General features: G+C 33.1%; 1 protein-coding gene across 1 annotated transcript; it reads left to right on the plus strand.

Annotated features, from left to right (window-relative positions):
- Positions 1-998: 998 nt before the first annotated feature.
- On the plus strand, positions 999-20,376 carry LOC106056895 (probable arginine--tRNA ligase, mitochondrial). Its single transcript, XM_056034466.1, has 20 exons — positions 999-1,219; positions 5,170-5,276; positions 7,644-7,716; positions 7,925-8,005; positions 8,909-9,000; positions 10,266-10,405; positions 11,525-11,601; positions 11,827-11,935; positions 13,604-13,677; positions 14,023-14,126; positions 14,566-14,658; positions 14,816-14,876; positions 15,423-15,499; positions 15,914-16,047; positions 17,269-17,339; positions 18,032-18,141; positions 18,501-18,599; positions 19,324-19,398; positions 19,615-19,678; positions 20,228-20,376. Exons 1-20 carry the CDS (start codon positions 1,184-1,186, stop codon positions 20,312-20,314), a joined length of 1,764 nt encoding a protein of 587 aa, XP_055890441.1. The 5' UTR covers positions 999-1,183; the 3' UTR covers positions 20,315-20,376.
- Positions 20,377-23,375: the final 2,999 nt, after the last annotated feature.

Genomic DNA, 23,375 nt, shown 5'->3' on the forward strand with positions numbered 1-23,375 from the left:
AATGATTATGCCTGCGCTAGATGTTGTAAAATATGTAGGTCGCAGCTGGGTCCTGCGTAGCCAAGGGAAATACTACATTCGTCATTAATCTTCGGACTCGAAGGCAAGACTTATTATTAGACTAATTGCTTATATTTTAACCAATTTTTAGATTAGGCCCCCCTCCCCCGAAGAATACCTTCGAGAGGGGAGGGTGATCCAATTTTGTGCAGATATCACAGTTTGTTAACAAAATTAGTTACACATCTATATAATTTAAGCTACTTAATGATATTTTAACCAATCTTTATATTATGCCTTCTGGTGTTTTAGTCGATTAGCGTGGAACGGGGCGATTGCATCTACTGCCCTACCCACCCAAACTCTTTCAGTTGAGGGGAAGGGGGCGTCCAATTTTTATGCAGAAATAAACTACTACTTTATCTGTCGTAAAATAAGTTTATGCTTAGTTACCCTTAGTGTTGGCAGTCCTATATATATATAGTCTATGATCTGTAGCTACATATATATGCCGCGTGTGTGTACGCTTATACATATGGGTTAGGGTTTACTTGACGATATAATTCTCAAAAGTTCTGGATCGGTAGTGGTTATTCCATATTTTTTTTAAATTATAAACACAAAATAAATAAATAAATAAAACGTTCTAAGTGTAATTCAAAACGCAGTAGATTATTGGCTAATCCGTTAATAAACTGTATTTATATTCGTTTTTTTTAGGCCTACATAGATTATAGGCCTATAGATCTAATTAAACTTCATTCTAGATTGATCTCTGTATTTAGATAACAAATTTAGCTAAATATAGATCTAATTTACTATTCAAACCAGTGCTGGATTTACCTATAGGCAACATATAAGCTATAACTATAGCTTAGGGCCCCGAGCCCCATAAATAGTTATAGGAAATTTTGAAAAAAGAGCAATTTGAAGAAAGGGCCTTTTACTTCAATTACTTATATAGGGCCTGATTTTAACGGAAGTACATCATATTTAACTTCTACTTTCATAATTACTAAGGAACGAAACAAACGCTTTCTGAGGTGATATCGCAAGATCATAATGTTTGAATGTAGGTGATAGATCTAATCTAGAGTCTAGATCTATAAATCTAATCTAGAATCTATCTCTAGATATCTAGATCTAGACTCTATCTAGAATCTACATTAAATAAATCGATCAAATGGCATCATTATACAAGAATCTAATAGCCAAAAAGGTAATCTAAATCAGGTAACCGTAATCATCCGTAATGTAAATCACTTAAATCAGTAATCAGTTTCAAAGTTAATCATAGTTAAAACTTAATGCATTTAATTAATTAATTAAATTCACTTTAATTATTAAATTAATTAATTGTATTGAATTATGAATTAGACTTATCTCTTTTTTTGACTTATTAGAATAGATATCACTAATTAGTAATATCAGATTTTCTGCTATTGCCCTAGTCTCTAGCCTATATAATATAGATATATATACTACTACTATACTGTTACTATATTATAAGTATATTATATTAAGTTAACTACATTACTAGACCTCTTATATATAAGTATAATATTGAGTATAGAGTCTATAAAATATTATATTTATATCTATATTGTCTATAATATTTATTATATAATTCTCTTTATGGCTCAAGAGTTTGGACACCAAGTAATGGAAAGATCACTTTTATTTCAGCAAGTCGGATGGACTTGCTGAAAAAGGAGGGGGGGGGGATGAAATAGTAGTATTCACCCGTTACTAAATAGCAGGGCCGGACTTAACCATTGTGACCAAAAAGTCATGGAAAAAGAACTTACAAGTAAACTTCTCTGTATTCACCAGTCACTAAATAGCAGGGCCGGACTTAACGTTGTGGGGCCCAATGCGAAAGGGATTTCACGGGCCAAGCTTGGGTAGGGACACGGATAATAAAGGAAAATTAAGAGTTTGTATATTAGAAAATATATTCGTCTTTGCATTTTATTCATTCTTTACTACGCACAGAATTACTACACGAGCCTTGTGTGCAGCGAAGTCATACAGTATATCATAAGCATAAGAATTCTGTTTCCTACATAGATCACGCTCAATAGCAAGAATTGCCAAATATTCCAATCTATCTTTTAGTGATAATTGTTGACCTCAAGTAATTCTTCATTAGTTTGAGGCGCAAGAAGCTTCTTTCACTAGATTCCACAATTACGGGTATTGCATAAAATGCCTTTTTTTTTTCTTGCGTAGGATTGGCATTTTCCATACTGAATGATATATTTCAGGATAATTTCCTGAGATTTCCAGGACTTTTTCATAAATTTTGGCAATTTCAGGAGATTTCCAGGAACTCCTGGTAAATCAGGAGGCCGCAGGAAATCTGAAGTTATAAAATGGTTTAATTTAATAATTTACACCTATAATTAGTGCAGGTCCTATGGAAGTGTGGGGCCCATTGCGGTCGCATAAGTTGCAGTGGCCTAAGGCCGACCCTGCAAAATAGCGGCGTATGCTACGCTGTGGGTCAACTAGTGAATTTATAATTAGTCAGACTCTTTAGACTATTAAACTTTTACCACATTACCATAATCCATATCCATTTAATCCATATATATATATATGTATTATTGTATATTATAATATATAGACTGTAACTAGTTAAACTAATAGTATAAGTATAGTTATGCTGTAACACTGTAATCTGCAACTATTCACCTATTGATTGATAGAAATATAGATAGATCTAGATCTAGTCAATCTAGTAGATTTAAAGGGAAACTCCAATGGTTTTGACTTTCTTCTTCTTCTTCATCGTTCTCATTGTTATGTTGGAGTGTTCATATGACTAAACCAATACATGAGATGAACTGCGCAGTGGTTTCCAAATCAGGGAGCTCTCCATATAGTTTTCTTTCTATTGGGGTGATTTGGGGCCAATGTCTTATACAGGCCTCTTGGTAGAGAGAGCAGTTTTGGAGGACGTGGTCGGCATTTTCTGGTGATACTCCACATGGGCAGATTTCACTGGTTCCAATTTTGAGCTTCCGGAACATGTGTTGTCGCATTCTGTTGTGTCCGGTCCTGAGTCGAAAGATTAGACATTGGTCTTGTCGGGATAGCTTATAGTAAGCATCATCTTTCTTGTGATTTGGATGGGAGCTCGTCCATTTCTCATTTATTTTATCTACAATTAATTTCTTCATTTCTTCTGGATAGAGTGCAGAGTTTACTTGTGAGTTTGTTCTCCCACTCTTGGCGAGTGTGTCAGCCTTCTCATTTCCTGCTAGTTGTATGTGAGCTGGTATCCATTGAATATGGTTTTGACAATTTTTTATATAATATGTGTTTTGATTTACAGATAATGAATGTATTATTCTTGTTTTTTAATTTGCAACAATAACTTAGTAATTGATGTTTTTCTGGTGTAATTTTCCTGCGCATCCAAAACGATTAGATTTTCACTGGGTTTCTATGTGACGTCACACTAACCTATTAATTTAATCTATTGACTTATTGTATAATGGGAGACCATATGGTAAAGTTTACATTCTCGTAAAAGAAATATATCTTCGTCTATGCAGTTATATGTACATCTTTAGTAAGCAAAAATAAAAATGCGTGTTGAAAGTAGATTTACATGCATGACTAACCACGGCAGTGTGTATTTTCTCGCCTGACCACTCTACACACAAACACTATCGCTTGGTTGTCTTGTTATGACCAACTACATGTAGTCTAGACCAGCCTTACACTGACCAGTTTGTTAGAATCAGTCAGAGACACAATCTATTTACTTTTTAGGACAGGCTTAGATGAAAATGTTACTTTTTTTCTCGAGTTGCTTTTAGATCTCTCTCTATATATATAACTGTACCATAGCTCTGGACTAGGCTGTCACTAAGCCTAGCAGCTGCTGTAAGAATGAAGCGATATGATTGGTTAAATGTAGTTTCTCTTTCAGTATTGTTGAGGGAAGTGACGTGACGTTTGACTGAGCTAAAAACAAAATCTCAAAGAACCCTGTTTTTTTTAGATGTCAAGAATTTATTGACTAATTTATTAAATATAAATGTTTCTAAGCATTTAAATACAAAATGGTAAAATGTTTACTATTACAACTTTTTACGCAGAATTTAAATATGTCAATAACTCAAATTTGAAAAACCATTGGAGTTTCCCTTTAAGTAGATCTAGTTGTTAGTCTATAGTCAATAGATCTATACTTACTATAGTCTATATAATGTTTTGTGTGTATAGTATAAATAGATAATCATAATAAGGTTGGCTGCCTGGTCGTGCGGTTTGCCTGCTGGGCTGTCATTCAGATTTATCGATTGTTCCGGGTTCAAACCCTGGCCGCTCCCATCCCACGTCGTCCTGCGAGAGGTTTGGACTAGGAAGTAATTATCTTCAACTCTGAAGGAACATCCGAAAACATGTAAAACAAAACATTTTTACAAGATCTAGAACTCTTAATAGTTATAGTGTAATAACGAATGAGACAGTCCTACTATTGTTAGTGTAAGTGTAGGCCTATTCGAAAAATAATAATTTTTATTTCTTATATTCATAACAAACTGAAAACAAACAAACTGTTATTAATATCACATATCAGAGTAACACTTAATGTTTTGAACAAGGATGATCTATCTCACTGCTCTACTGGTGACACCTTGTCCAGTTGTATCAATTCCTAATGCTCATGTTAGCAGGCTGGCTGTTGTGAGATGGGTCTACAGAACGCCAACACAAGAAGCAGCATCAAAACAACTTATCACAGTGACAAACTTGTGTCCATGTACTGGCTGGACCAAAGGAGGAGAGATTCAGGAGAAATAACTAGATGCAGAAAATATTTCAACTCGGGCACTTTAAACACAAGCATTTAAGTTTGTCACTGTGATGTGGTATTTGATATTGCTTCTCACACCATTATGTTTACATTCCATCACAGCCTGTTAACAGAGCTTTTCATTAGCATTTTAGTATGAAGACTTTCTGAACTTTTTTCCCTATCCCACTTTTGGAATTTTTTTTTTCATTTTCTTGAATTCTTTTTCTTTTTTTACTTTGTGTCACACCACTGCTTATAATAGAAGAAAAAATGACAGCATGTAAATTACTTATTTTTCATTCAGACTCAATACATTTATCTTTCTTTTGTTCTTATTCTTTCAAAACATGAAGCTAGCAAGGACTATCTTGAGTAACTACCAGCATGGCGGACTTCAAGAAATTGAAGCAGCAATTCAAAGTCTCGTGAAAGTTGCACCAGTCAGGAAGGAAAAGATAAGGTATATATTGTAGATCAACTTTTTAGAAATAATAATAAATAGCTTGAAATGTTACTCTGTTAGCTTATTTCAAAACTAAATTGACTGCAGGAGTAAAGAGATTTTTACAAAGCTTATGACAACTCCATCTGTCTCTATGTGGTGTGGTACAAATTTTGTACATGTTTTTTCTCCCATTCCCATTCTCAAATTGAGTTGAAACTTTTCAAAATAATTGATTGTCCCTAACAAAACATGAATCAATAAAAACATTTAGCCAATTAATTAATTAGTGATATTTAATACATTTTGTTTGCTATAGAAAAATCTTAAGTATTGAGAGATATGGCTGTACATGTGCAGTTCTTTCAAATATAAGTATTTAAAAAGAAATATTTTGCTTACTTTTAAACACAAGTAGAAAATCAGAATTATCATTTCAGATTTGACAATGCACAAGGGTACATCCTGTTCTAATAAGATACCTGACATCTGTATGGTCACAAAACACACTTTAAAATTTTGTGACAAATTAAATTCTACCTACTTTCAAATCTCAATATGAACATATTTTCTTAGCCATCCTTTCTGACTTTTAACTTAATGTGGCTAGTTCAAATCAGTCTAATTTGATACATTAGATTAATGTGTAAGAAATAAAATAAACTTCAAATGTGCTTTGTTTTTGGTGCTAATGTTTCATAATAACTAAATATAGTATTTTAGCGGCCCTCCCGAAAGGATAATAGACGCTATTAGTTTTGTGTGGTCTGTCATTCCCTCCATCCTGTTTAGATCTTGTAAACTAGAAAAGATATTGAAAATCTGACGTCGTGATATTTTAGACCTTTCAAAGTTCTGATGCAACAGCTACTTTTTTCTTTTCTGAAAGCAAAGAATTTAATTTTGAAAATCAATCTTGCAAGCAGTTTTTCATAAAAATACACCATTTATACAACTATACTATACACTATTAATATTAGCGAACATGGGAGGCTACTTAGTAAGGGAGGTGACTAATTATCATATTTTTAACACATTTATGCAAACGGTTATAGAATTTTTGTTAAAAATTTTTTTTTTTTACAAAAATGCATTGCTAAGTTAAGTAAGTTCTGCCATACTTAATTAATATATTTACAAAAAATGTTTACTTTTATTTTTGAAGTGAAAAAATCTATTTAATATGCATATAAGTGGAAAATAATTTAAAACAACAATTAAGAAGTAGTTTTTCATATTTCATATTATTGCGTGAACTGCAGCATGGACTTTTTTTTTTTTTTTTTTTTTTTTTTCCTTGAGGCTTTGAATAAGAGATTGACCCTTTACAAAACAATTAGATCAATTAGATAATCATTATATGACATCAGTTAGGCCAGGTTCACATCTAACTTCACCTTCACTTTCACCTATCCCTTGGTCTGCCGGACCGTTGGGGCACCACACAAGATCTGTCAACCTTCTTTCTCCATTCTTTTCTGTTATTTGCCTTTGATAGAATTTCATTCTGATATTCTTTCTGAAAATATTGAAACCTGCCTTTTTACCTGCCTGCGTGGACCACTACAGGGTCGTTTTTGAGTTTGTGTTTCCACACAAACTGTATTGGTAACCTTGTTTGTTTAGTTTTGCTGATGTCAATATTTTCAGATAGTTCTTTACTGTTTGGAAATTCATCCCAGTAATGTGCTTCAATCCTGTTGGGTGCAATTTATTTTTGTTTCTGGCTCTTGTTATTCTTAATATTTGCTAACATATTTAATCCCACTTTCTTTAATACTTTGGATATTTTCCTTGAAGACTCAATCAAAACTTGGAATCTTATCCTCTGTACTATAGAATGTATCCTTGTTAGGCAAGTCATTTCTTCTCATTGTTTAGCCTCAAAATGTTGAAATCTGTTATTTGGTTCAGCATTGTGAGATTACTAGCCTAACTTGTAAGATGTGTGTTAAAGATACCAGATGTTATATATATGCTTGTATGGTAAGAATAAATAAAGCTGTATTCAAATTTTAACATGCTTACATTTATACACCTTTTAGAGTAAATCTGTTTCTGTGGCCCACAGTTAAGGAGGGTGTCATGTGGTCAGCACAATGACCTACTACCTTTACTTTTTCCCCAACTAATGTTAGATTCCCATTATAGCTGGGTTGACTCAGAGGTGCCCAAAGATCCAGAAATTAAAAATCCCAATCTTCACAAAGATTCGAACCAGGGACCCCCTGTTTGGAAGCCAAGCACTTTACTACTCAGCCACCCCGCCTCCTAGTCACAGTGCCAACACTATTAGCCAAAAGTAAGTTAAGCATGAATGTGGTCAAGCAATTTCTTCAATATGATTTACTTGACAGGTAGTATTTGTTTTTTTTTATTACACAGAGATTCTCAGTTCACTGTTAGTCTGTCACAGCTGACTAAATGTTTACGAGGACATATTGTCAATTTAGATCAAGTAAGTAATAATAGATTTTTAGAATTAGTAATATTATTTGTTCACTAAGTATTTAATGATTAAATTGTTGTTTTTGTAAATTTAATGTCAATCATAAATAAATATATATATAATTATATAAATAAATAAAAAAAAAATGTATATTTTAATATATTTATAAAAATAAATACATTTATTTATATATATTTCTTTTTTTTTTTTTTTTCAGATACAGACTGATGGTAATTTAGATGTGAAAATAGATCATGATCTGATACACTTTAAAACTGAACCTGCAAAGCTTGCTCAGGTATACAGCATGCAAAACTTTTATTAAATGTAGTTGTATAAATTAGTTTGGATCAGTTATGTAATTAAATTTGTAATAGATGTAGACCAACAATAATTGTGCGATTAGAAATCTTTTTAGAAATTGCTTTTATTTAGTGCAATTTCATGCTTTTCGCTTTCTCAATATGCTATGATCCTATTATTTGTCTGGACCAGTTGAAATGGGGTAGTGGGGAGAAAGAAGGGGGATATATGGGTGATAGCTTTTTAAATGTATTTATAAAAAAATTATTAAAAACATTGAGCTATCTGAATTCAAAATGGATGGCTAAGGCCTCCTCAAGACAATACGGTAACCACTGGGCTAGAAAGCTGTTTATGAAAATAGGTTTTACAAACTTTTCTTGCTACAAACAATAAAGGGAACTAATTCAACTTATACCACTTTATCAGTCAAGTAAAATTTCTTTCCCTTGTTCAAGATACTAAACAAAATAATTAATTACCAATAGTCAATTAACTAATTGGTTAATTTTTTAAAACTGATTCTTGTGTTGGCATGTAAAAGAAATAATTGTGCAAAAAGATGTTAACAATTTGATATTTGATTGCGTAACAGTCATTATATTCAATTTATTATGAAATTTGATTTACTCAATGACACTCTAATAATTAGAATCTCTACAAGAAATAACTAAGTGGTTCCAAATTTGTGCACCTTAAAATTCAGTGTGTGTGTGTGTGTTGCAAAAAAAAAAAAAGACTATTTTACAAGCAGACTTTTCCCTTAAATCATTTTATAGAGATTTTTTCAAAAGACTAAATTTATTTTTTCAAAAGTCAAGAAAAATGCATGAACGTATGTGACTTGTATTTGTTTTATTAGTGTAGGTAATTTTAAATATATTTTTATATATTTTAGGCAGTCTTACAAGATGTGAAGGTCAATCACATTAATTATGGATACATGGGCAGGACCAATGGTAGTCAGAAACATGTTTGTGTTGAATTCAGGTGAATAGTTATGTGTTTAAATTAAAATCTATATTTGATAATTAAAGGATACAACCCTTTAAAAATTGGCCTCCCTGGTATAGACAAAAATATCTGGGATTTTTCACCTGTTTGTGAATTAATTAAAAAAAAAAATGAAATGCAAATATAAAAATGTTACAAGCCCATTATTTTATACAGTGTATAAAAATAGTTGTTAAGCCATGTTTGGCCAATGTAAGATGTGGCCAACAAAATCATCCCAATCACCTTTCTTTTAATATTTTTTTTTTTTTAATGTGCACTACTAGATGACTAGATTAAGACATGAATACAGGTGGGATGTAATTATCTTGCGCAATTTAAAAGATATGATAAGAAAAATACTAGAGAAATATGATGAGATGTAATTTAAAAATTAATCTGTCTTTGGTTTTTGTCAGTGAACTATCTTTGCTCCACTGTTCTCTGACATTCTTTCGAGGTGACCTGCCCAATGTAATATATTTCTTTTTATTTCCTTCACTATGGAGAGGTCTTCATATATTTCTTGGTTGTTGCGAATCCTCCATCTGGTTTCCTCATGTATGGCACCATAAATTTTTCTGAAGATTTTTCCTTCCCAAGTATTAAGCAAATTTTATGTGTTTTTGTCAGCATCCAGCTTTCGCTTGCATATATGACTACAGGTCTGATGATTTTTTTGTAAATGGTTTTCTTTGTTTTCTTAGATATAAGTTGGCTTTTAAGTATGTTTTGTGTACTATAGAAAGATCTGTTGCCTGCTGCTAGTTATGTCATTCCTTTACTTCTGACATTAGGTCGTTGTTGCATCATTCTTCCAAAATATTTAAACGTTTCTATATTTTCAGACTTGTGGTTATTAATTGATTAGATCTAAATTAAAAATTAATCCCACCAAGAGTTAACATTAGTGAGGAGCAATTAAGAAAAATGGAGTTGTCTTGAAAAATAGCAAAAAAAAAAAAAAAGCTTTCTGTACACGACCATGTGTATCCCGGGCAGTGACAAATTTAGCTGAGATGAGCTGTTATTTTCTTCAGGACAAGATAGCCATCATTTCCATAGTGCTCTTACAAGAAACTTAGCAGTTTAACTTAGTGTTACAAAGCTTCCATACAGGGGCATGTTTATTTACCAGATTTTGTTTTTGATGGTGTCACATTTTATTTTCTCAAGCATTTGCCATTTCATTGAAATGAAAAACTAAAACCAAGCAATTTATTCAAGTTATTGTTAACCTTTTCAAAAAATCTTTTTTTCAGTTCACCAAATGTGGCCAAGCCATTTCATGTTGGCCACTTGAGGTCGACAATAATTGGAAATGTGATTTCTAACTTCTATGAAGCAGCTGGTCATAGAGTGAAAAGAATAAACTGGATTGGGGACTGGGGCACACAATTTGGTAACTATATTCTTAGCTTATTTAAAATCTTTGAGTATTAACAAACTGTTTATCTTTGTAAAGTATAAAAAAAAACTTAAACTTCTGGAACATTGAAGTACACAATTCTTTCTAGCTCTTAATTAAAGTATTTTTAAAAAACATGTTTTTTCATTGAAAGGTAATTAAAAGTTTTTTTTGAAGTATAAATACATTAAATATAAAAAACTTGATTTGCTGATTTGTCTGTTTCTGCCATTTGAGACAAAAACTTAACATTAAGAACTACAGCTGCTATCTCCACCAGGCTGCCTAGTTGTGCAGTAGGCGCATTATGCTGTCATTAAGTCATCTTGATGGTCCTGGGTTCATACTCTGTCCACTGCCATACCCTATCATCCTGAGTGAGGTTTGGACTAGGAAGTAGATTATCTTCAATTCTGGAGAAACATTCATAATATATAAAACATTTTACAAGGCCACATTGCACTTTACATTACTGGGTATCTTATTTAATAATTCTGACAAAGAAAACAGCCCAGTGACTTTTTTTTCTATACAAACTCAATAACTTTAAACTAAATAAGAAGATCTTAGATACTTTTTAGGTGCATCTATGCAAAATTTGCTAACATACGGAATAACTTGTTGGCAAGGCAACGCTTCATCTAAACTGTTGCGCCATCTAGAAAACATTCTAAAAAGGGCATCAAAAATTACACTCACAACATTACCACATTTAAAGGAACTTTTTGAACAAAAGTGTCTAAGAAAAATCAAAACAATCTTGGAAGACAATGGCCACCCTCTCCATCAGAACTATGTCAGGTCGTCGTGAAGTGGGCGACTGCTGTCAATCAAAACAAGAACAGAGCAGTACAAAAACTCGTTCGTACCTCACTCTGTCAGACTATATCAACGCCACTCATTGATCAGGAAACATGAAAAGGACCAAGATGCCTGTGTGTAGTCCCTGAATGAACTCTTTATGTTGTGTCTGCTCTATTTATGTGTATGTTTCTGTTGTGTTGTCTTTATATGAGAAAAGAGTCCTTGTAATCACAACAAATTTCCATAAGGATAAATAAAGCAGTCTTAGTATTAGTCTTATGACTATTTGTCTTTTTTTCTTTCCTGCAGGTTTAGTTTCATTGGGTCTGATGAGGTTTGGTGATGTTGAGCTTTTAAAACAGGATCCTTTGTTAGAACTGTTTAATGTAAGTTGTCTGACTCCTAAATATATAGATAGCTTCTTAGATTATCAAAACAAAGTAATGAAATTAAATTAATGTTTTTATTTAATGAGTAGATAAACTTGTATATTATATACAGTGTTAAGAAGACAAAAGTGAATAAATTACTGATTAAAAACCTAATTTATACCTTTTCAAATGTAAATACTCTAGGATATTATTGTCTTAGGCGTGTTATCTTTCTCTCAGGTCTATGTCAAAATAAATCAAGCTGTAGCAGCAGAGTGTGGCACAAATTCAGAGTCCATGTCTCCCACATATCAGGAAGGAATGGCTCTGTTTTCTAAGCTAGAAAAAGGTAAAACCTTGCTATAGGGCTTACAGCTCTGTCTCTCCATTTTTATTTTTAATTAAAACAGTGTCTATATAATCAAAACATATTTCCATATATGATCAATAAAACATTCCTTGTCTTTATCATCATCATCTGTTCTTTGACTTTTGTCGTAGGGGTGCTGTAACAGTTCGCGTAACCAAATCCCACCACTTTTCCTGGTCAGCAGCTGTTCTTAGCATGATATCAAGATAGAGGCTGGTCCATTCTTTTACCTTGTCCAGCCAGCTTTTCTTTGGACGACCCTTTCTTCGTGATTCCTACACCTTAACTTGAAGATTGACTTTCGACAGTGAGCTATGTTTTACAATATAACCAAATAACCTCAGCAGTATTGAGGAGTTCCTCCTTTTTGCCAGCCAGATTGTTGACTTGAATAAGTACAAATTCATTTGTATTTTTTTTTTCCTGGTATCTAATAGCCAGCATTTTTCTGTAGCATTTACTCTCAAAGGCTTGAATTCAGCCTTAGTGTCCAAATTTCACAACCATATAGTTGTACAGAGACCACTAAAGAAGAATGCAGCTTTAATTTTACTTGGAAGCTGATATGACTCATCCAGATTTTCTGCAGTTTGTTTATGACAGTGGATGCCAAGCTTAAATAAGGATTTTATCTCTTTTTATTGATTCTCCATCTCTTTGTTATGTTTGACTTTAGGTAATAAAATGAGTCAACTTCTAATGTTTGGCAGTCAACTGTATGCAACATATCATTATATCTCCACCTCAAACTAGTATTTTGCTTTTTTTTTCTGCCAACTGTTCTAACTGCTTCCTCTAGCTTTGAAATAAGATCTTGTACCTGGTCTGCATTTTCTCCAATGGGGTCTGTATTATCAATTATTATCTGCAAACTTGAGATTGGAAATAGGTCGCCTGTTTATGATCAAGCTATGAGTAAATTTTTCTGGTGTTTCCATAATAATATGCTCCAGAAATATGTTAAAAAGAGCTGGAGAGAAAATGTATCCTTGCTGCACTCCTATGGATGTCTTTCTTCAAAATTGGTTGTTCAGATGTACTGAGCTATAGCTCATTTGATATTGATGACATCAATAATTTTTTTTTTTATCAATGTTGAACTCCCTCATCACTTGCCACATACCATCATGCTAAACCCAGTCAAAAGTTTTGTTTTGAAGTCTATGAAGTTGTGTACCAGTTTCTTTTGGTGTTGAAGGCATTTTTAAACAGTCTGATGTTAAATATTTGTTCCACAGTGCTTCTACTTGCTCCGAAGCCTGCCTGTTCCTCTTGAGTCTATTTAGAATTATTCTTAGCATTATCTTGTTGGGATGACTGATCAGACTTATCGTTCTTTAGTTTTGGCATTGTCTTAGCCTTTTAATAAATAAAATTAAAAATAGTAATTAAATTTTCTTTTTGAGGCTACAGGATTAATAAGGTATCTTTCAACACATTTACTAATGGATTTTAAGATGCATGATTTAAAAAAACAAACAAATGATATTAAGTTACAATGAATTTCTCGTAACAAAAATACTTATTCTGAGTGTCCACTTAGGATGCTATCCTGTGTTTCTTAGATTCAAAGCCATGGACTATGTAATTAGAAAAAAAAATGTATTTTACTCTATTTAGTTGTTTTTTCTAATATATACACAACAGGAGATGAACATATGATGACAATTTGGAGGATGATCAGGGATTTAAGTCTTCAAGAACTTAATAAAATGTACCAGGTGTGCATCTTACAATCTTACATTCCTATGTCCCCATGCTTTGTATAAAATTGATATCATTGACCTTTTCAACTCAGTATATTGTGACAGAGCTAAAAATGTTAGACATAAAAACAGAAACTCAAAACTAGTAGATCATTAGAGAATTAAAAGTATCAAGTGTGATTAATAATAAAATACTCACAAATGAGAAATCCTAGGTACAAATCCTAAACTTATCCAAGCATAAGTACAAACCATAAAACTTTACCCTAGCCCAAGTACTAATCATAAAAGTAATCCTTTCCCTAATACAAGACTTAATTCAGTTCTAAACACGTTTTTTTTTAATATTTCTTTTATCAGCGACTAGGAGTGCACTTCACGCATATACTCTCAGAATCAGAGTACCACAACAGAACCCAGGAAATCCTGGAGCGTTTGTCGCAGAAAGATCTTCTGCTTTATGAGTATGGTAAATTTAGTCAATTCATATAAAATAGAACTTCTTTCGAGCATCTTGAAAACTTTAAATGTACAATATTTCAATACTGTTTAGTTCTACATATAAAAAAAAAATTTGGACTTTGATAACTTGACTAAACAATTTCAGTGAAAAATATTATAAGTCTTAGAGTTTCCATTATTGATTCAAGTCAAAGAAAAAATTTATTCTTTCTTGTATCACATCATTACTTTAGTGATCTATAGTTTATTATATTCTTAATGTCTAATACTATTATTACAATTAACTTTTTGCTCTAATAATAAATTTTCAAAATATCAGTTCATTCATTAATCATTGTTAAGCAAGCTTTTTTTAAAAAATGAATTAAAAAAACAACAGTGTTTTTGAAACAGTGTTAATGAAACAGTGTATTTTTATTGGTATTTCTGTTTTGATTTCAGTTCTGATGGTGTTGGCTATGTAGAGACAGAAATTAAAGGAGTTGGACGAGCTACAGTAGTGAAAAGTGATGGTTCCTCTTTGTACTTAACCAGGTCAGTTCTAGGGGTTCATTCAATATCTATCCAGGTCTGTTCTAGTGGCTAATTTAATATCTATCTAGTTCTAAAAGATCCATGATACAGACTTTTTTGTCCTTAATATCTATGTTTTATTTGTCTGAAACAAAATCGCTATATTTCACTTCATCAGAGATATTGCCTCAGCTCTGGACAGGCAGGAAAAGTTTTCATTCGACCATGTTCACTATGTAGTAAGTGCTTTAAAATTATTTTTTTTTCACTTTTGATCTAATAATAATCTTGTCTGACAAGAGAAACAAGCTTACAGTACATGAGTGTCAAGGTGATCTGGAAAATTTTCAATTGTTAATAAGTAAGTTTTCCTGAAATAAATTTAGTTTTTGATTTCATTGATTCAGAATATCCTAACATATTATTTAGGCTTTAAAAAAATAAATTTAATCTTAAAAAATTATAAACATGCAATTCCAATAGTTGATCCCCTTAGATCAGAAAAGATAATCTAGTATTGTTATTAATAACAATTAACTATTTACTTTTGATGATAGAAATGTAAAAATAAAACAATTCTCAGTTGTTTTTTTCTTGAACTTGTTAAATCACAAGAACATTGCTCTACACAACATTATTTGTGTTCAAACATAGGTGTGAATACTGTCAGATTTTCTTACAGTTTCATACATTCTAGCTACTAAGTATTTATAGTTTACTTTTTTTCTAATAAAATGAATGTGAAAAACATTTCCTAACTCCTTGCCTCACTTTGTCATCTGCAGGTTGAACAAGGTCAAAAAGCACATTTTATTAAGTTAGTCAGCATTTTACAAAAACTGGGAGTTCCTTGGGCCAACAGGTTTGACCTTTTTTTTTCTTGCATGGACTGCCCTTATGAAAACTATACTATTTTCTTTTGCATGGACTGCCCTTATGAGCTAGAACTAGTCTCCCTGTAAATGTTTAAGACAGACCCTTTTGGCTGCATCAACCAATGGTCTTGAAAGTAGTTTGGGGAGATATAACAGACTATAGAAGAGCCAGTAGTTCAGCAGAAACAAATCTTGATAATGTAATGAATTAGTTTTCTCCATTTTCTGAAAGTAGTTTTTGTCTCCCATTTGCTAATGTTTAAAATCAAGCATATATTGTTTTTTTTACAATTCTACATAAAACATTTTATTAACTATTTCAATATTGGTTTAGCTTAAGATTCAATTAGAAAATAGAAATTCTTTGTCTTGGTCCCTTATATACATCATATACTCCACAGTTCAATTGATGACATTCACGTTCGGTTTGGTCGAGTGAATGGTATGAGCACACGTGAAGGAAATGTTGTATTCCTAAGAGATGTTCTTGATGAGGCCAGAACAAGGGTTAGGGACACAATGCTTAAAAAAACTTGTGAGTTGAGATTCCTTATTTGAAGTGCCAATATATTTCTCAATGCATGTAGAGCAGAGGAAACTATTGTGAGCTTAACTTTGTCTTCTGTTCAGTTTCTGGAATCTTATATCCCTTTTTATGTAGAACTATTTTGTACTTATTTATAATAATAACAATATCTTTATTATCAAAGAACATAAAACTAAAATGTTATTTAATCTTGGTTAGGCCAATAATAGAATATGCATCCTCCATTTGGGACCCCTCAACTCAAGAAAACATTAAGAAACTGGAACAGACACAAAATAGAGCAGTGAGATTCATAACAAATGAATATTCACATTTGACTAGAGTAACACCTTTAGTAAAATCACTAAATTTAGAAAGCCTTTAGGACAGAAGACTCAAAAGTAAAGTAGCAATTATACATAAAACACTGAACCATAATCTTCAAATACAAAATTTAATAAAATACTCTGAAAGACACAAAGATAAAGGCACATTCCTCGTCCCATATGCTAGGACAAATTTGTACAAATACTCCTTCTTCCCTAGTGCTATTAGAGCATGGAATGGGTTGCCTGAGCTAGCCAGGAAAACCAGCGACTTGGCAGAGTTTAAGTCATTGGTTAATATGCATGGCTAAATGCATGACGCGTAGGACGTAATCATCTTCTTTTTTGAAGTAACATCTGTATTATATAAGAAGAAGATATCGTTTGGGAACTTTGTCTTACAATTGTGCATTACACATATTAATGACTATGGTCCCGCGTTCATACCCTGCCCGCTGCCATCCCTGTCATCCTGCTGGAGGTTTTGACTAGGAAGTAAATTATCTTCAACTCTGAAGGAACATCAGAAACGTGAAACATTTTAACAAACATTTTAATAAAAACATTATATATACCATATACAAATGGGGTGTGATGTCTAAGTTATCAATTTTTGTTGGATGCTGAAGAGAGGGTCTTGAGTTGAGGGTTGGAATTTTTAAATCTTAAATTTCTTGATCTCCAGTATTCTTAAATTTCTTGGGTAAAGCAATTGTTATGGGTTGTTTGTTGCACTCACATGACTTCCTTGTTTTTGTCTGTCTTCAGAAATAGTCTAATTTTATATTTACTATCTACTAGTAAATCTTAGAAAAAAAAACTTTCTATCATAAAACTTGGTGCAATCTTTTTTTGTTGGTTTATGAAATTACAGATTTTTTTTGTTTATAATTCATTTTGCTAGCCACTAGAGCCTCACAAGATGACATGGAAAAAACAGCTGACGTTATAGGTGTGGCTTCAATCATTCTTCAGGTGAACATTTTTTAACTCTAGTTTAATTGGCCTTGAAAAGAGCCCTAAAATTGCTGTCACGTGTCCATTCTTTTCTTTGCTTTCAAATTTTACTGGCTTGTTTCTAGAAAAAACTTACATACAAATACATACAAATTTACATAATAGAAAAATATATTCATATACAAATACTGTAGTTACTATATATATACTTATAATGTGTGATTGTCTCTTAATTTAAGTATATATTATATCTATCTGCACAAAATCTGATTTTGTCCCTGTTTTGAAGTGTCACAGAAATAAATATGAAAAGAAAAATCCAACCTTTGACGATATTTGCCTATGCTGGATACTAGGATTTAGGTGGGCCTAAAAGATCTACTGTCCATTTTTGGGAGAGAACCAAGCAGAAACCATAACCCTAGGCATTAAAATGTGAAAATAGAGGTGGCTGGGACTCGCCTTGCTAAAACCAATACCAGTCTTGTAAGGCAGGCACTAGTCTGGAATCCAATAGGAATGAGGAAAGTGGGCAGGCCTAAATAAATCTGGAAGATGTCACTCAGAGGAGCTGAAGATACTGGATACTAATCAATTGGTTATACTTCACTTTATTACATAAAGAATTTCATTGGTCAGCACACAATGTCATTGTTGCACAATGTTAGACAATTCTAAATCTGACAGTTATGACTCAATTTATATCCCAGGATCTGAAAGCTAACAGAGTTGCTGACTACACCTTTTCCTGGGAGAGGATGTTAAACTTAAAGGCAGACTCTGGAGTGTTTGTACAATATTGTCATGCACGGCTCAACAGGTGATTAGTTCTAGTGTATTAGAAAACATTTATTTTTTTCTTTTCATATTTTTTACATATTAAGTATTTTCATATGTCTTTAATTTACCAATATATCAATTGTCTAGTTTGACTCTATTTTTTTTGTCATCATCTATATTATTCTATATCATCTTTCAATTTAATTTTGTTTTACGTATTTCACATTTTCTAGTCTATAAAATGGTTAATGTATCTCATAATAATTTTACTCTAGTCTAGTCAATTAAAATTGTCATTAAAATGATTGAGTTCTGCTCTGAGTGCCTTTGATAAATTTTAGTAGCCATCTAAATGTGAAGATAAATAATTATTTATCATAACATAATTTTATTTTTCAGCATGATGACAAACTGTGGAGTACAGCCGTCAGATGACATTGACATTAGCTGTATTGTTAAAGATGATGCACTCATGAACATTGTCTTACATCTAGCCAGGTAGCATTGTTACTATGTAGTAGTGCATGAACATTGTCTTACATCTTGCCAGGTAGCACTGTTACTATGTAGTAGTGCATGAACATTGTCTTACATCTAGCCAGGTAGCACTGTTACTATGTAGTAGTGCATGAACATTGTCTTACATCTAGCCAGGTAGCACTGTTACTATGTAGTAGTGCATGAACATTGTCTTACATCTAGCCAGGTAGCATTGTTACTATGTAGTAGTGCATGAACATTGTCTTACATCTAGCCAGGTAGCACTGTTACTATGTAGTAGTGCATGAACATTGTCTTACATCTAGCCAGGTAGCACTGTTACTATGTAGTAGTGCATGAACATTGTCTTACATCTAGCCAGGTAGCACTGTTACTATGTAGTAGTGCATGAACATTGTCTTACATCTAGCCAGGTAGCACTGTTACTATGTAGTAGTGCATGAACATTGTCTTACATCTAGCCAGGTAGCACTGTTACTATGTAGTAGTGCATGAACATTGTCTTACATCTAGCCAGGTAGCACTGTTACTATGTAGTAGTGCATGAACATTGTCTTACATCTAGCCAGGTAGCACTGTTACTATGTAGTAGTACATGAACATGCAACAAAGTTAACGACATCGAAAGTAAAATTAAAGGAACAGAACAAAATAAATAATGAATTATTTAAAATAAAAAAAAACTCAATAAACAATAATTTACATGAGTCCAACTTTTCAGATATCCTGAGGTATTTGAATATTCTCTAGACAGTTTGGAGCCTCATCATGTGGTTCAGTATTTGTTTAAACTGTGGTAAGTTCTGCTGACATTTAAACTCATACAATGGGAGCTAGAAAAAAACAAACAATTGTTCTTCCTTACATAGTTTTTTTTTTCTTGTCTTATATATTCTGGTTTAGTCTGTCTCACATGTATTAAATTACGAACTGTATTCATAGCTTTGACCTCTGTTTTTGTTTTTGTCTATGATACTAATTTATTGTTTTGTTTAATCCACATCTATCTCAGTCATTTCATCAATGCAGCCTACACATCATGTCCAGTGAAAGGTGAACCACAGGACCTAGCTCAGGTAGGTAGATGCCTTCATTCGTATTTTGTTTATTTTTTTTTTCCTATTTATCTTGAAGTTTTGTTTCATGTAAATATCAAGAATTTATTTTTGGAGCATTCAGCTGCCTTGTATTAAATTGTAATCATTATTTTTTAATAGATTAGCTAGTTCTTTAGCTTTAGAGATGTGATAACTGATAGTCTTCCATTACAATCTGTGATTTTGATTCAGAATTTAAAGATATCTAAGTGCAACAATTACCTTTGGTTAGGAGATGATGTCCTGGCTACATAATCTGTTGGCTAGAGAGTCATGTTAACTTTCATTTATTTAGTCTATGGACATGTTGAATATCAAAGGGAAAGGGGAGTAATTAGTATTCTAATGTTTGAATGAGTTAAAATGTAACTAAAACATGACAAAAAATAAATCTCAAAATATCACATTATTAACTAGACTATTCAAAGAATAATTTTAAAAGGGGGCGGAAAAAAATGATTTCTGTGATTATATTTCAATAAATTGTGTAAAAGAAAAAAATAAAACCACTGTTTTTATATGTCCTAGGCTCGGTTGTTTACCTTTGAATGTGCCAAGCAAGTTCTACAAAATTGTTTACTTCTCTTGGGTCTAAAGCCTCTAGATGTGATATAATAATATGTCCTATTAATGTAATCATTCATTCATTAAAAAAAAAGACAACAAATCTTATCAAACTCTTTTGTGTTGATTTCTAGTTTGATGAACGTCTTAAAGTAATGTTTAGTTTATGTTCAACATGAAAAGTGTAATGGCGGTGATATAAAGGTTTGTCATTTTATATATTTACTTGGCAAAACTCAACAGGGGCAGTCTGGATGTCATTAGATAGATGGGTAGTCTTTCATACATTTTCTTAATTTGTTAAGTTTTTAGTTTGATATTGTATTGAAAACTGAACACATGCGTGGGTTAACCTGACATTGTATTTCTACATGAAAGAAGGCGTGGCTAGTAGGTTACATATTGTACTGCACAAGCTGCAACCTAAATTAATTTCAAAGGAATGCTGTATCACCTTAAACTATCCATTACTCAGTTGGGGCACCACACATGATCCATTGACAGTCTTTCTCCATTCTTATCTTTTGCCTTGACTAGAATCTCTTTCAATGATAGCCCCATGAATTCTTTGATGTTGTATTCCCACCCCTTTCTCATTCTGCATCTTCTTATTATCCCTGGTTCTGTTCACTGCAGGAAGGTCCTCTGGACTTTGTGATATGGCCATACAGTATAAGTTTGCATTTTCTGCATCAGCATTGCCATTCTGATCCTCTTTCAAATGTCCTAATGTGTGATGCGGTATTTGCAGAGGGATACCTAGGACCTTCTATAGCATCTCGATTTCATGGCTTTGAACTTATTTGATATTACTAAAATAGTAAAGCATAACATGTGAAAAGGGAGCAGCTTTAAAACTTCTTGCTACAGTAACGCATTAACATATAGCCACGTGACTTGACAGGCCATATACCTGTTTATTACGGTAACAGTAGATAATACTAGCCATTAAAACTGGAGCATTTGTAACTGATTTAAAAGTACACTGTCCCGTTATCGATTATCCATACATCCGATTATGTTGAAAACAACGTGAATTATAGAGAATCATACAAAAATATATAGGCTTTGGTTGTTAATATAGTTATAGGAGTATAGGATAATCCATTATTATGAACAATTATATTATACAGTAAAACAATTTTTTCTTGGACTAGGGGCAGTGAGCGAGGCAAGGGGACAAATAATGTATTTCATTGGAACTAGAAATAATCAGGATTGGATGAATGATTACTAACAAATAAAAGGACAAACGTTTTAAATATTCAAGTAAGAGACGCTGTTCCCTATTCCAAGTAGGCCTACTTCTAAAGACTCCTCTTCTTACCATGAGAACAAAAGTGCGTTGTAGACTCCAGGACATGGAACATAGAATAAGAGCAGCTCTAAGTTAAGAGAAGAAGAGGAGGAAATTAGGGTGAAACGGGGGACGAGAACCGGCGCCCCGACCCGGCGCCATCGCCTAGCAGTGACTAGGTTACTGGGTTAACCTGACATTGTATTTCTACATGAAAGAAGGCGTGGCTAGTAGGTTACATATTGTACTGCACAAGCTGCAACCTAAATTAATTTCAAAGGAATGCTGTATCACCTTAAACTATCCATTACTCAGTTGGGGCACCACACATGATCCATTGACAGTCTTTCTCCATTCTTATCTTTTGCCTTGACTAGAATCTCTTTCAATGATAGCCCCATGAATTCTTTGATGTTGTATTCCCACCCCTTTCTCATTCTGCATCTTCTTATTATCCCTGGTTCTGTTCACTGCAGGAAGGTCCTCTGGACTTTGTGATATGGCCATACAGTATAAGTTTGCATTTTCTGCATCAGCATTGCCATTCTGATCCTCTTTCAAATGTCCTAATGTGTGATGCGGTATTTGCAGAGGGATACCTAGGACCTTCTATAGCATCTCGATTTCATGGCTTTGAACTTATTTGATATTACTAAAATAGTAAAGCATAACATGTGAAAAGGGAGCAGCTTTAAAACTTCTTGCTACAGTAACGCATTAACATATAGCCACGTGACTTGACAGGCCATATACCTGTTTATTACGGTAACAGTAGATAATACTAGCCATTAAAACTGGAGCATTTGTAACTGATTTAAAAGTACACTGTCCCGTTATCGATTATCCATACATCCGATTATGTTGAAAACAACGTGAATTATAGAGAATCATACAAAAATATATAGGCTTTGGTTGTTAATATAGTTATAGGAGTATAGGATAATCCATTATTATGAACAATTATATTATACAGTAAAACAATTTTTTCTTGGACTAGGGGCAGTGAGCGAGGCAAGGGGACAAATAATGTATTTCATTGGAACTAGAAATAATCAGGATTGGATGAATGATTACTAACAAATAAAAGGACAAACGTTTTAAATATTCAAGTAAGAGACGCTGTTCCCTATTCCAAGTAGGCCTACTTCTAAAGACTCCTCTTCTTACCATGAGAACAAAAGTGCGTTGTAGACTCCAGGACATGGAACATAGAATAAGAGCAGCTCTAAGTTAAGAGAAGAAGAGGAGGAAATTAGGGTGAAACGGGGGACGAGAACCGGCGCCCCGACCCGGCGCCATCGCCTAGCAGTGACTAGGTACCAAACTATCCCCCTCTCTATAAAAAGAAAGGGCTTTCAAACGAGTAGGCCTAAAGTTGTTTGGTCCCGCTTCGTCCGCACCCCTCCCCCTGCATTCCTATCCATAATGGTTCCTACAAACAACACATATTGGCGCTCGAGGCTTCTTCCAAAGACAAACAAAGGCCCTAATGTTAAAGTGCATAGATCTCGCTCTAACAATACAACAAAATGACAAATGTACTATATAGATAGCTTCAACCAAGTAGCAGTGATGTCTTCCATCATGTTGGTCTTTTTGCACTTGCGCGGACTTGGTCTATGCTGAGCTATTGAAATAATATGAACGATCTTTCCGCCTACGCTCCGTCAGAGGGTCAAGGGTTAATTAATATGATACGGGGCGAAATATTATGTGGAATAATGGGAAGGTCACACGCACGTGCCATGATTTCAAATTCAAATTGAGTTGACATCATTAGAACTGGTCAACATGGTGGGCTCTACGTGTGGACGG

This window comes from Biomphalaria glabrata, chromosome 7, assembly GCF_947242115.1.
Source record: "Biomphalaria glabrata chromosome 7, xgBioGlab47.1, whole genome shotgun sequence".
Classification (NCBI taxonomy): Eukaryota; Metazoa; Mollusca; class Gastropoda; family Planorbidae; genus Biomphalaria; species Biomphalaria glabrata.